This window comes from Pleurodeles waltl, chromosome 4_2 (genome assembly GCF_031143425.1).
Source record: "Pleurodeles waltl isolate 20211129_DDA chromosome 4_2, aPleWal1.hap1.20221129, whole genome shotgun sequence".
Lineage (NCBI taxonomy): Eukaryota > Metazoa > Chordata > Amphibia > Caudata > Salamandridae > Pleurodeles > Pleurodeles waltl.
In genome coordinates, this window is record NC_090443.1 from 41,401,152 (window position 1) to 41,414,084 (window position 12,933).

General features: G+C 43.6%; 1 protein-coding gene across 3 annotated transcripts in view; it reads right to left on the bottom strand.

Annotated features, from left to right (window-relative positions):
• COQ10A (coenzyme Q10A) overlaps nucleotides 1-12,933 on the bottom strand; it is a 198,481-nt gene that overhangs the window by 55,765 nt on the left and 129,783 nt on the right. Inside the window, exon 2 of one of the 3 annotated variants that reach the window (XM_069230552.1) lies at nucleotides 181-207. The exons of the other annotated variants lie outside the window; for them this stretch is intronic. Within the exon in view, the coding sequence (XP_069086653.1) occupies nucleotides 181-207 (27 nt within the window). The remainder of the gene's footprint in view (nucleotides 1-180; nucleotides 208-12,933) is intronic. 3 annotated transcript variants of the gene reach the window in all.

A 12,933-nucleotide genomic window follows, 5' to 3' on the forward strand; every position in this document is an offset into this window, starting at 1 on the left:
CCATGCTGTAGTATATCGGCAATTGTGCAATTATCCACGTAACAGGGATAGTCTGCAAGGCGGTAGCAAAACCACCCCAAGGCGGGATAAACGTAAAGCATTTATAGCAAGTGATTTTTGAAGGACAAGCCCACGAACAAGTGAAAATGATGGGTGTGGTTAAAAGCCCACAATACTTACAACAGGTCAAGCGCTTGCGCCCTCGTCCTAATAATAAAGAAAAAGGAGGCTCTGTGAATTTAAAATATTTGCCTAGGATCACAAATTTGGACAAGCAGACAAGTCAGTATTTGATTCCAGGTTATCTGTTTTCAAATTGTGAAATTCAGTTACCACATGGTTATCTCTCACTCTCCCCCAGTTTACATAAAGAGTCAGTTTTGTCTTTCATTCTTGGTCCAGGACAAGAAAAACTGACACGAACATAGCAGACCTCACTCACTGCCCCCAGATCCAAATACCAAGCCAAGAACGTATTTATTTGGGAGTGTCACTCCCCAAACACCCCGGTTCCCCCTAAAGCTATTCCCCAGTTTGTATCATTCAAAACCCTCCAATGTAACATATATAAATGTAAATTAGAGTATTTTGTTCACCTCATTTCGAAAGTGGGTGCATCAGACCCCAAAACGGAAAGGGGGCAAATCCACCTCAGTCAATCAGTAAGTTTTTCATTCACATATCTTTCAAAACTGCAACTCACTTGGGCTAACAAACTCACTTAGCAGAGGCTCACCTCTGCACTTCACTGACTGCACTTTTCCACAAACCAAATCAGACTTAGAAAGTGTGGAAATCATTTTCAAAGTTGTTCCATAATGTGAAAATGTGCTGCAGTGTCAAAACAGAGGAAAACTGTGTGCTAAGCATATAACAAAATAACAACAGCTACAACCCTGAAACGTTTGGTGTAAATCCTTCTAGTAGTTTGTCAGGGTTAGAAAGCAAGAGGTTGGTCCACCTGGAAATACTGAAGGTGTCTGCTGCAAATCTGCAATGCAGGACTCTGTGGGTCCCACCTTTTGAGTTTGCCAATGCTTTTTGTTCAGCTTCGTCAAAAGTTAAAAAGAAAAATATTGTATTGCCAATGCTGAACAACACTGAGCAAACACAAAAAAAAATTACAATGTATATACAAGAATACATCTCTGTGGCCACATATTCAACATAAGCCATGCTTTTTTCTGTAAATTATAAAAGCATAAATAAGTGTGTAAAAGTGCACTGTTTTGAAAAATGCATAGCAGCTGCAGGACCCACGAAAAAAGGAAATAAAAATAAACCCAACATGAGTGGGACAGACAGGGAGCAACGGTGAAACAGACTCGGTGGGGGAGGTGGGTAAGTAAATACACCTGAGCACTGAAAGTAAGTGGGAGCATGGAGAAAACAAGCAAAGCCAGCAGATCTCTTGGCTTTGGCAATGTGTTTTGTCATGTTGTACACCAGTGTGGCCTCTGTCCAGCATGGATAAATGTTAGTGTTGTGGAGTGTCATAGTGGAGTGGGGGGAGTAGAGTGTCACAGAGTGGATTTGCTAAAGTATAGTAGGAGGATTAGAGTGTCGTGGAGTTGAGTAAAGGGGAGTATAGTTCAATGGTAGAAAGATTTGTAAATGGAGTAGGGTGAAGTGGGTTGAGGTACTGGGGTGGTTTGGAGTAGAGTGGGTTGTAGTGAATTGAGGTGGATTGGAATAGAGTGGGGTGGTGTGGATTGGCGCAGAGAGGGGTGGACTGGATTGGGGTGGGGTGGACTGAAATGGGGTGAGGTGAATTGGATTTGGGTGGATTCGAGTGGGTATATTAGACTGAATTGGGGTGGGTGGCTTGTACTGGAGTGATAGGGCTGGGGTGGGGTGGACTGGATTGGGGTGGATTTGATTTACTGGATTGGAGTGAAATGGACTGGAGTTGGGTGGAATGGAGTGCAGGGGATCAGACTGGAATGGGGTGAATTTGAGTGGACTGGGGTGGATTGGATTGGGGTAAGGTGTCTTAGATTGGGGTGGGGTAGATTGGACTGGGCTGGATTGTGGTGGTGTGGGGCGATTTGGGATGGAGTGGGGCACACTGGGATGGAGTGGGACAGATTTTTTTGCATTGGTGTGGGTCAAATTGTAGTGGAGTAGACTGGAGAGAGGCAGACTGTATTAGGGTGGATTGGGTTGTGCGGAGTGGATTGGAGCAGGGCCAACTGAGATGGAGTGGGTGGAATGGGGTGAGGTAGATTGGATTAGAGTGAGGCGTATTGTTTTTAATTGGAGTAGGGCAGACTAGAAGGGGACAGATTGTTTTGGATTGGAGTGGGGCAGATTTTTCTGATTGAGGGGGCGAATCGGAGTGGGGTAGACTGTTCTGGGCTAAAGTGGGGCAGAATTGAGTGAGGCGGATTGGAATGGGGCATAATGTTTTGAATTGGAATGGGGCAGATTGTTTTGGATTGCAGTGGGGAAGACTGTTTTGGATTGAAGTGCAGCAGAGTGCAGTGGGGCAGATGGTTTTGGATTGGGCAGATAGGAGTGAGGCACATTGTACTGGACTGGAGTGGGGCATGTTTTGGATTGCAGTGGGGCAGATTGTTTTGTAGTGGTGTAGACTGTTTTGGGGTGGGGTAAATGGAGTGGGGCAGTTTAGACTGGGGTGGTTTGGGAGGATTGGAGTAGGGTGGGTTGATTGGTGCGGGCTGTATTGCAGTGGGGCAGATTGGGGTGTACTGCACGATTTATGTGTTAAAGCATCATTTCAGAAATTACACATTATAAGGAAACAATTTGCAATATTTACAAGATAATTGTTATCTTTAGAGAGCAGTGCCCACGAGCAAAACCAAAAAAAAAAAAAAACACAAGTGCAAAGTGAGAAAAGACGACTTGGCAAAATAAAAGGAAGTTTACTGTAGGAGGCTGGCTCGGTTTATGGTGTACAGCTATGGTGTGGCACTCTATATTGATTCCAGGCAAACTTTAGTGATAGTGTTTATGCAGTTTATAAAATTTACCACAACCGTTGCTAGAAAATGGATTACGTCCTTAAGCTCTTTTCGTACCACTACCTCCAAAGGAGGAGATTTAATTGGGACAATTCTTAGATGTTACTGTTGATTACATTCGTTGTTTTTTTGATTTTGTGTTGTATGTGATACAAATGATTTTTTTGTGTTTATGCGAGTCCTGATTGTTTGATATATAGGGACAGTTTGTCTTGTTGGTGATTCTCTTTGTCCTATGTTATTGTATAAAAATAAATTTGATAAAGAAATATTTTTTCCCAAGAAAGTATTCAGTACTTTTCTTGTTAGAAAATTGAAGTAATCTATCCCAGCCTTTTGACCAATATTTAATGCATATATGTTTCCTTACCCAGGTCAGGTAGGTTTTTTGGGTAAACCTCTTTTCATTGTTTGCTTGAGTTAGACTCATCAGCAGGAGGGCAGAACAGTGTCTGGGGTCAGCAGCAGCGTGGGTTGGCAGCACAGGCAGACTGAGGTATCCTCTAAGGAACCCCCAGAGTAGATGGGATCATGTAACTAGCACAGGAATCGGTGTAGTTAAATGATTCCAGCATGTTTGACACCAAACATGCCTAGGTTCTGAGAAGCCATTAAGTAGTTGGACCACTTGTGTTGACCAGTGTCCACTACATACCTTAAGATGGCTTCCCCGCACTTACAAAGCCCAAGGAATGAAGTCTGGGGTTTGTCCAGGGACCCCCGCTCATGCAGGGGTACCCTTACACTTAGGGACATGCACCCTATTGCATGTCCATAAGTGCCTACCATAAGGGTGACTTACAGTGTCCAAGTGCTGTGACTGTGATATAAAGGTAAGCCTTATATCTGAAGTGAAAGGTGCATGCACCATTTCACGCAGGCTGCAATGGCAGGCCTGCGGACAGTTTACATGGGCTCCCAGGATGGCATAATACATGCTTTAGCACAGGGGAGAGAGACCCCTGGTGCATCAATGCCCTGGGTACCTAAGTATCATAGGCTAGGGAATTACATGTGTACACCAGTATGGCAATTGTGGCTGTAAAATGTTTACCAGCAACCAAATTTAGAGGAGAGAAAATACAGGCATTGGGGTCCAGATTAGTAGGATACCAGTGTACTACAGTCTATTACACACTGACACCAGGCAAAAAGTGGGGGTAACTATGTCACAAGGATGCTACTTTCCTACATTCACTTTAAAAAAAAATGAAAGGAACGGAAATGATGCTAGGCCTGCAGCGATGAATTATGAGGTTGTAAAGCAGACTGCCACACAAGCCAAAAAATCATAAGCGACACATGGGCTCCAAGCCCTTTACTGTACATTACAGAGTCTCACAAGTGAGACAGACATGTGCTACTGCATGCACTCCAAGGCTCGACCCTAAAAATAGGGACAGAGAAAGCAACAATGGAGAACGTGGAGGCGTTAAAGTGAGGGAGAAGCACCACAGGGGTAGAAAGCAAGAAAAGATATGCACTCCTATGAACTGCTGAAAGAAAAGGCAAAAAAGTAATTTATTGACGTGGAAGGATGTAAATTATCCAATCAAAGGGAAGGTAAATAAGATTCCCTAGAGGCGAGGGGCAAACACAGGAATAGGAAGGAAAAAAACAAACATGGAAAAGGAAGCAAGCGAAACGCACATGAAAGCCAAACAAGCATAAGCAATATGCTGACCCAAAGTCCACTCAAAAGTATTAGTACTGTACACAGTAAGTTTTCAATAACAAACAGATAAAATATATCTGTACATAAGATCTAACAATAGCTATCTGGCTTAAATAAAAGTTGAGGTTACTGTTATCTATACTTTTAAGTTTGCAAGTGGATTAAGAAAAGCATTTTAAACAATTCAAACCTGATTGACCAAGAAGTTTTTGTTGTTTAGAAATCTAGAATATCGACTTGAAAATCGCAAAGGCCCAGACTGGCAGCAGATTAGCCAATTGTTTGTTTTCCATTGCAGTCAACATTATATAATTCTCGAAATGGCAAACGAGATAAAACAACCTATTTCTGTTTTTAAAAAAAGTCTGCATTGCAATGTCATTCAAATCTAACAAGAATAACTAGTGTGCACTTCTGCCCTTGAGAAAAAGCACAGCCTTGCACCGAGTAAATAACAAGCCACGTTATGTCCACTTTTCCAATGGAAAGTGACCTAGGAGTTAAAAATACCCGAGTGGTATACTGATAGTCTTGTGTATCTGTACAAAACACTGTGGCAATATATACAGGTCGGGACTGTGCAGAACAATATGGTCTATAACTGCACTAATGCTACAGCTCATTCAGTAAACGCACGATAGCCACTGGTTCAAAATTCAACCCTAAAGTCCTCGGCACAGTATCACAATCAGCTACAATGCCAAGAGGCCAGCGTCGGTGTAAGTAAAGGGGGCAAGTATGAGATTCGCACACCGGATTAGGATGCCCTAGTTATCCTGATCAAAGCACAAACAGGAGTTTGCACTAGGCTGGGTGAAATGTTAATTACGCCAGAGTAATTTTGCATTACTCTTGTGATGCAAAATTGCAGAATAATATGTGAATACTCCCGTTTGCCTAGCTTTGGGTAAAATGCCTACCCAAGAGCACAGGAACAGAGTGTGAGCTGCTGCTGACCGCTGTTGCTCCACTCCTGTTGCAGTTAGCACTAGTTTCTTCGTGCAAAATACATTCTCATCTCCATTTTGGATGTGAGGTTGCATTTAGCAAAAAAAAAAAAAGGGCTAAATAAAGGGTTAATTAAGCTCCTCGCGTGAACTAGAGAAATCTTGCCTGATTTTAATGTAATTACACTAGATCAAATTAAGTGAGTTACACCCTCCACTAATTTGTGCCTGAATCGAGATTACAAGATGTGTGCAAATGTTATACCTCGTGGTCCCCTCCCCACAAATTTAACCGGGGAGTAACAGGTCCAAAGTGTTTTGCTTGTGGGGGCGCGGAGAAACCAAGGGATCGTGGTTTTGGCGATCAGGTTGGAGGAAAATGTGCAGTAGTACTATGTGAGTCCACACTACGACCTGCAACATTCTAATTGCAGAGAATACTGTACCGGGAAAATACCACAGTATCTGCAAAGTGGTGTGAAAGTGCCTAAAAAAAAAAAAAAAGTCAATTAGAACGAGGCACACAGTGGGATTACAAGGAAATCAGAGTAGAAGAATGGACACTAAGGTAACAACAGTATTAGCTCCAACCTCCATATTACTCTCCACAACTAAAAATAGTTACTGTTCCTGTTCATGACAGCAACAAACCTAAGCAGAGGGAACCCTTGTGCAGCATTCCCCATTAACGAAAACAAGGCTCATTCCATTTTCTACAACATCTTTTAAAACAGCATGAAAGAGACTAGCACTGGTAAGAACTGATTCCTACTGCCCTCTACTGTTAGTACGACAAGAAAGTAGGTGTTGCCAGTCAGGAACCAGTTCTGGGTGTAACCAAGCAGCTGCATTGCAGGACGTCAAGCAGTCAGTAACAGTCCTCCAGCGGGTGGTGGATATCAGGATGGAATGGGATTCCTGTAGTCATGCTCTTCCGTGTCAGACAAGGGCACAACTGACAGACAGTGCACCACGTAGCCCAAGGGCGTACACTAACTAATACAAGCGGAAGGTGGTGGTGCCATGTGTATGGTATAAATGTGTGCCGATAAAAAGCAAACGGGTACTAGAGGGTCAATCACAATCCATTTAAATACAAACAAAGGTAGTGTGCCCCAAGTATGCCTAATTGTCAGGATGTATTACGACTAAGCATCAGCTGCTATTCAGAACATATCAAACATCTTCTGCAAAATGATTTTCCTGAAAATTCCTTCAAGTACTGAGAGTAAGAAAAATCCATCCTGCCTCCAGCGGGACTCCAAAAGATGTATTCGCACCCTGAGCACAATTATTTCCTTCCCATTCCCTGTGCACGACAGAGGCTAACCTTGGGACTTTTCTGTAAAAATGAATGAAGTGCTACACTTGCAATTAAATAACATGACAAGAATGGGAGTTCCCAACTACTACTCAGCACAACCGTAAACCAAACTCCTGGAAGGATGACGGATCACCCTCTCTTCAATTCGATGCTGATCTCCTGAGGTGGTGTGATTACATATGCAGTGTTGTTCCCCTGCTCCGTCTTGCTTTGTTCTACTTCCCTTATGTTCCTTCAAAATCCCTTAACACACACGAATGAAGAACAGAAATACGCCTAAATTTATAAACGCGAAGCAAGTCCTGAGTGCGGAGGTCTGCTTTTTAAAAAAACGCAAATATTCTGCCCCTTAAAGCAGTGCAGGTTTGATAGGATGCTGCAGGGTCTGTCTCGGGCCACTACCTCCTCGCCCACCCTGGTCAGGGTAAGAGGCCTGGCCCTGGCTCACGTGAATACTTAAAAAATAAAAAAAACATAACGACGGATATACACACCATCCTGTAGTTCCCGCAGTAAGTAGCGTGTAGCATTCTTTAAACTGTACGAGGCTTCATGAAAACCTGTGTGAAATTTCATCAGCATGTTCACTGAGGGTACAAAGAGGGTCCTCGTCAAAGGCCCCCTTTACACAGCCCTGGAGGGCGAGATGTGTTCTCTTGGGGGCTTCTACTAATAAACAAAGTCCGTGGCTCTGTACCCAAGCCTCAGATCCAGTTCAGACCTCTCTGCTCCTGCGCAAGGCAGAGAGCTTTTCTGAGCACTGGCCTCGGAAGGAATGTTTCGCAGCTCCAAGTCCCTCCGGGCCAGGGCGGAGTCCGCAGCAGTGCGCACGCGAGCTGTCTGCTGGGCCCCGACTGGCACAGTACTATCCTTTTCCAGTCTGTCTGCCTACAGGGCAACGCAGCTGAGATGGAATGCTCAAAGAATACCCTAGCTAAACTAATACTAAACACGCCTTGCTGCCGATTTGAGAAGCGCCTCAAGCATCAAGAGATCACATCCATGCGGATGCAGAGAGGAAAAAAATGATAGGAGAGGGTTTGGTGTGGACAAGGGGCCGACTGCTGCGGAGGCAGAGCGATAGTGTACACTGGGTACCCGCAATTAAACATCCATAGACGTCAGTTCAGCAAAATGCCAGGGGTAGCAGAAGTAACATCAGGCGTCCTTTGACCTCCACTTTCTCACAAACACATTAATACAAATTCACACTTACACACACACACGCGAACAAACACCCACAAGCACGCAAATAAAACAGCTATTGCACTATAAAATCTATTATATAGATTGCTCGTTGACCCTTGACTGATAATTAAAATAAACAAAAGCGGAAAAAAAGAAGGAAAAAAAAAAAATCACATTAGCCGACATGGAGGAAGCACTTAATAGGTATTTTCTCTGTGGCCTCTTTTGCTATTACTGGGAGGGCCAAAGGCCATGTTTGGGCAGGCCTGGCCCACCTGCTAGAACCAGGCCTGATATGCAGCAAAAAATGCAAATGTTACCATTTAGCCTCCTCATTTAAATCTGCCATGCTAATTCCAAAAGAACACCACTTTCACCACCCCACCATCAGAGTTGCTGGCTGGCTAACCCAATTCCCCCCAAAAGACACAAGACCGCCACAGAGGAGAAATAAACTAGAAGAGTAACCCAAACATATCAAGTGTCCAAATAGTCATAATGTAATAAGGATGTTAAGTTGGCCTGAATCATGGTCATAATTGTAATAATGACAGATTATTAAGACATATACAATTATCATATAAACTTTCAGATATAAACTGTTTGCATTAGACTATAGTGCTCAAAACAGCCCCTAGAGGGCACCATAACAAAAATATAATTTGTAAGAAACATAGGTGGTCATGTAACCATAATGTTAGCCCCTAGAGGGCATAACCGATAAAAAGTAATGCAGTGTAACCATACTGTTTGCCCCTATAAGGCGTTTTAAGGGCTAGCAGGCCTACTGCAAGGATATTACAAACAAGACCTTTAAAACAAAACTTCTCCCAGCACTAAAACTAAAGTTCTAGCAATGAGAAAGCTTGAAAGACACTGAATGGTGGGAGGGGTTATTATAGCCTTAGAACCCGCCGTAGCGGGCTCTACCGGCTATTAAAGGCCCGCTCCCGAGTTAAATGCCCGAGCCGAAGGCGAGGGCATTTAACAAGGGAAAGGGCCTTTAATAGCCGGTAGAGCCCGCTACGGCGGGTTCTAAGGCTATTAGAACATTCTGCCACTCAGGGCAGAATGTTCTCTTAAAAAAAACAAATTGTTCACGGAGCCCGAGGGGATTAGAATCCCCTCGGGCTCCGTGAGGCTTTGTTCACAGCTGCTGCTGTGAACAAAGCCCATTGGAATGTTGGCGCTGCGGGCTTTTACCGGCCAGTAAAAGCCCGCAGCACTCCATTGTTTTCAATGGAGCTGCCAACGTTCCAATGTTCTAATATCTTAGGGTCCACACTAACTCAGTGTGGGGACCCAGAGATGACAGACAGAAAGAGCGTTTTGAAGGTGGTCCCACTATCCCAGGACCACCACAGGCAGAGTTATAAGCAACATGTTTTGTGCCCAGCAAAGTATTATGGGGTGTGTTTTGTTGCCGCAAATATTATAGTATGTTGACTGCAAAGCTCAGAACAGCCCCTATAGAACACCACAATAAAAATAACATTTAGAAGAAACATGGTCATGTAATCATACAGTCAGCCCTTAAAGAGCATAACCACATGAAAAAAGAATGGGAGAAAGTAGTGCAGTACAACTATATAATTAGCTCCTAGAGGGCGTAGTGCATTACACATTTTGAAGGCTATCAGGCCTATTGCAAAGATTTTACAAACAAGGCCCATAAAACATAATTTCTCCCAGCTGTAAAACAAAAGCTCCAGCCATGAGAGAAATTAAAAATATAATGAATTGTGGTAGGGGTTATTATTTTGGAGTCCCCACTAACAGTGTGGGGACCCAAAGATGATGTAGACAAAAAGAGCACATTGTGGTCAATGTTTTGCAGGTACCACCATTGTCCTCGGACCACCACAGGCTGAGTTATGAGCACAAATGTTTTGTAAAAGTAATGCCCTGCAAAGCATTATGGGGCAAGTTTCCGTGCTACGAATATTTTAGTATGTTGATATGACATATATTTAGAACAGCCCCAACAGGACACCACAATGAAAATAGCATTTTTAAGAAACATGGTCATGTAACTATATAGGTAGCCCATAGAGGACATAACTACACAAAAAAGAAAATGGCAGAAAGTAATGCAGTGTATCTATATATTGAGCCCAGAGAGGGCACAGAGCATTACACATTTTCAGGGGTAGCACCCTTATAGCAATGATGTTACAAACAAGCTAATCCCAGCTGTAAAACAAAAATTCCAGCCATGAGAGCGCTTAGAGTGTCACTGAAAGGTGGGAGGGGTTATTATTTTGGGGTCCCCACTAACCTAAGGTGGCAGCACAGAGATGACCTAGACAGAAAGAGTGCATGGTGCTGTAAGTTTTGGTGGTGATCCGATTGTCCTAGAACTACCACAGGCTGAGTTATGAGCAAAAATGTTTTGTAAAAGTAATGCCCTGCAAAGCATTATGGGGCCAGTTTCCACGAGTGCAGTGAATATTGCAGTTTCGGCTCTCCCGCTGTGACGGGAGAGCCGCTTTCGCTTTGAGGATTTCTGTTTTACGTAAAGCATTTACCAATTTCAAGTGTTTTAAGGGGAGAGGCACAAGAAATGATTCTGGCTAGGTAACTGTGAACAATGTGACTAGTGCTCCAATACTGCCAAACGAGTTCACGTTGTTGTGCCCGTTTGCACTTTGAGCGCCATGGCCGCATGTAGCACGAAGGGGAGAGACAAAAGATAAAATAGTCAGCCCACGCTGAAGTATGTCGGCAATCGTGCAATAATCCAGGTAACAGGAGCAGTCTGCAAGGCGAGACAAAAACAGCCTCAGGGCGGGACAAACGTAAAGCATTTATATCAAGTGATTTTTGAAAAGCAAGCCCAGTAATGAATTAAAGTGATGGGCGTGGTTAAAAGCCCACATTATTTACAACAGGTTAAAGCGCTTGCGCGCTCGACATAATGAGAGAAACACTTTGCCTCTGCGCCATTTATGGATACGGGCACAGAGGGAAAATTTTATCATGAAGCGCATTGACTATGTGCTGCAAAAAGGTGGCACTGTCAGTGTGCCCTCTCATGGTAGCCCTATGGAAGGGGTAAAGGGAGTCCCATGGTGGACTCCTAGACATCCTCCTGCAAGGAGGTAGTCACCAACACCACCAGCCTGCAGGGCAATGTCTGTCCCCCTTTGAAGTACAGGCAGGTACTGCTTGCACAGTAAAAGAATGAGTGGCTGCTTCAGCAAGGTTGCGGTTGTCCTGAGCAACACATTGATGTAATAGGGTACACTGCCCGGTCTATACCAGGAGCACCTTGTTAAAGGTGGCACTGCACATGCCAGGACAGTGCACTATTACCATACTGTAGCCCCTGGTTAGCAGCTAGGAATTAAGAGCGGAGGAGCGAACAGGAAGTCTGTCGGAACCAATAAATAAGAGCCATGAGGTATTCCTGCACATGTGCCCTTAGGCACCATGACGTAGGCACACGTGTGTCACAATGTGGGGTGAGGGAACAACAGAGGAAAGAATGGGGCAGAAGTCAAAGTGGGCGGGATCGGAGGGGCACATTGTGCCCATTATTTTTCTGATTTATGAAAAACCCTTCCCCTACTTTTTGTAAAAAGACAACCGTCCTGGGCTTTCGCTGAAGTGTTATTCAGTGAGCCTCTTGTGCTTTAATACCGAAGCCGGACAGACAGCTGAAGAGCCTTTCTGCAAGGGCGCCTGCTTGCCTGAAAGAAATGCAAATATGCATGATCAGGTAATCTGCAAATGTAAAGGATGTTTGGGAGACAGTACGGGCTTTAATTGATCAGAATCGCTCAAAGCTTTGTGATGATAAAGATTTATTCCTTTTGAGTGGTAGTGCAAAGGAGTTAACAACGGAGTCGTGAAGTGTGTGCTTTTAACTGTAATTGTATTTATATAGCTTTATGTAGTGCATACTACCCCGAAGTGTTGAAGGGACAATTATGTAAAAAAAAAAAAAAATGCATTATCTACAGTCTGGGTATTATCTTAAACATTTTGGGCACTTTATAGCAGTTTATCTTATACTGTGTGCAATGCAAGTTTAAAATAATCACATATTCACATTGCTTTCTGTCAAAGGCTGTAATCTCGTTGCACTAAAAATACACACGTCACTATTTTCCACTGCACCCACCAAGATTTTGGACCAGATGTATCAAAGGTTTTTTACCCAATCTATGTCTATGGGAAAATGTGTTCAAACATATGGCCCTTAATTCTGTAGCTCTCTGGTTACACACCGACCTCTGCAGTGCATTACCTAATAGAGATTTCAGTTTTTTTTTAGTTTTATATGTAGCTAGCTATTGGTGGAAGACCCAAAAAAAAGTTACAGAAAATTCTGTCTTTTTTTTTTAGCCACACCTTTGACCACAACCCAATTGACTTCACCCCCATGCATGCAGCATCAGTTCCCATACTTTTTAGGTTGAGCATAGCAGCCCGCAAGGGCTGCTCTTCGACCTGTTGTCATCTACCCTGTGGGCTTTAACCACGCCCATCTCAGGCCCTTCACTTTCATTCATTCCTGGGCCTGCCTTTCAAAATCCCCTTGATTTTCAAGGTAAATGCTTTCTGTGTCCCGCCTTGAGGCTGCTTTCTTACGCCTTGCAGACTGACCCTGTTATATGGGTTACTGCACAATCGTCCAGATACCTTAGTGTGTCGCCCTTTTTTTTTTGTGCCTTGCTGCTTTGCTCTTCCTTGTTTTGAGCATGCCGTTGTTTCTTTGTATGGTTACACTGCATTATTTTGAGCCATTCTGTTTTCATGTTCATCATCATCATCATCATCATCTTTATTCGATCAATTGACCATAAA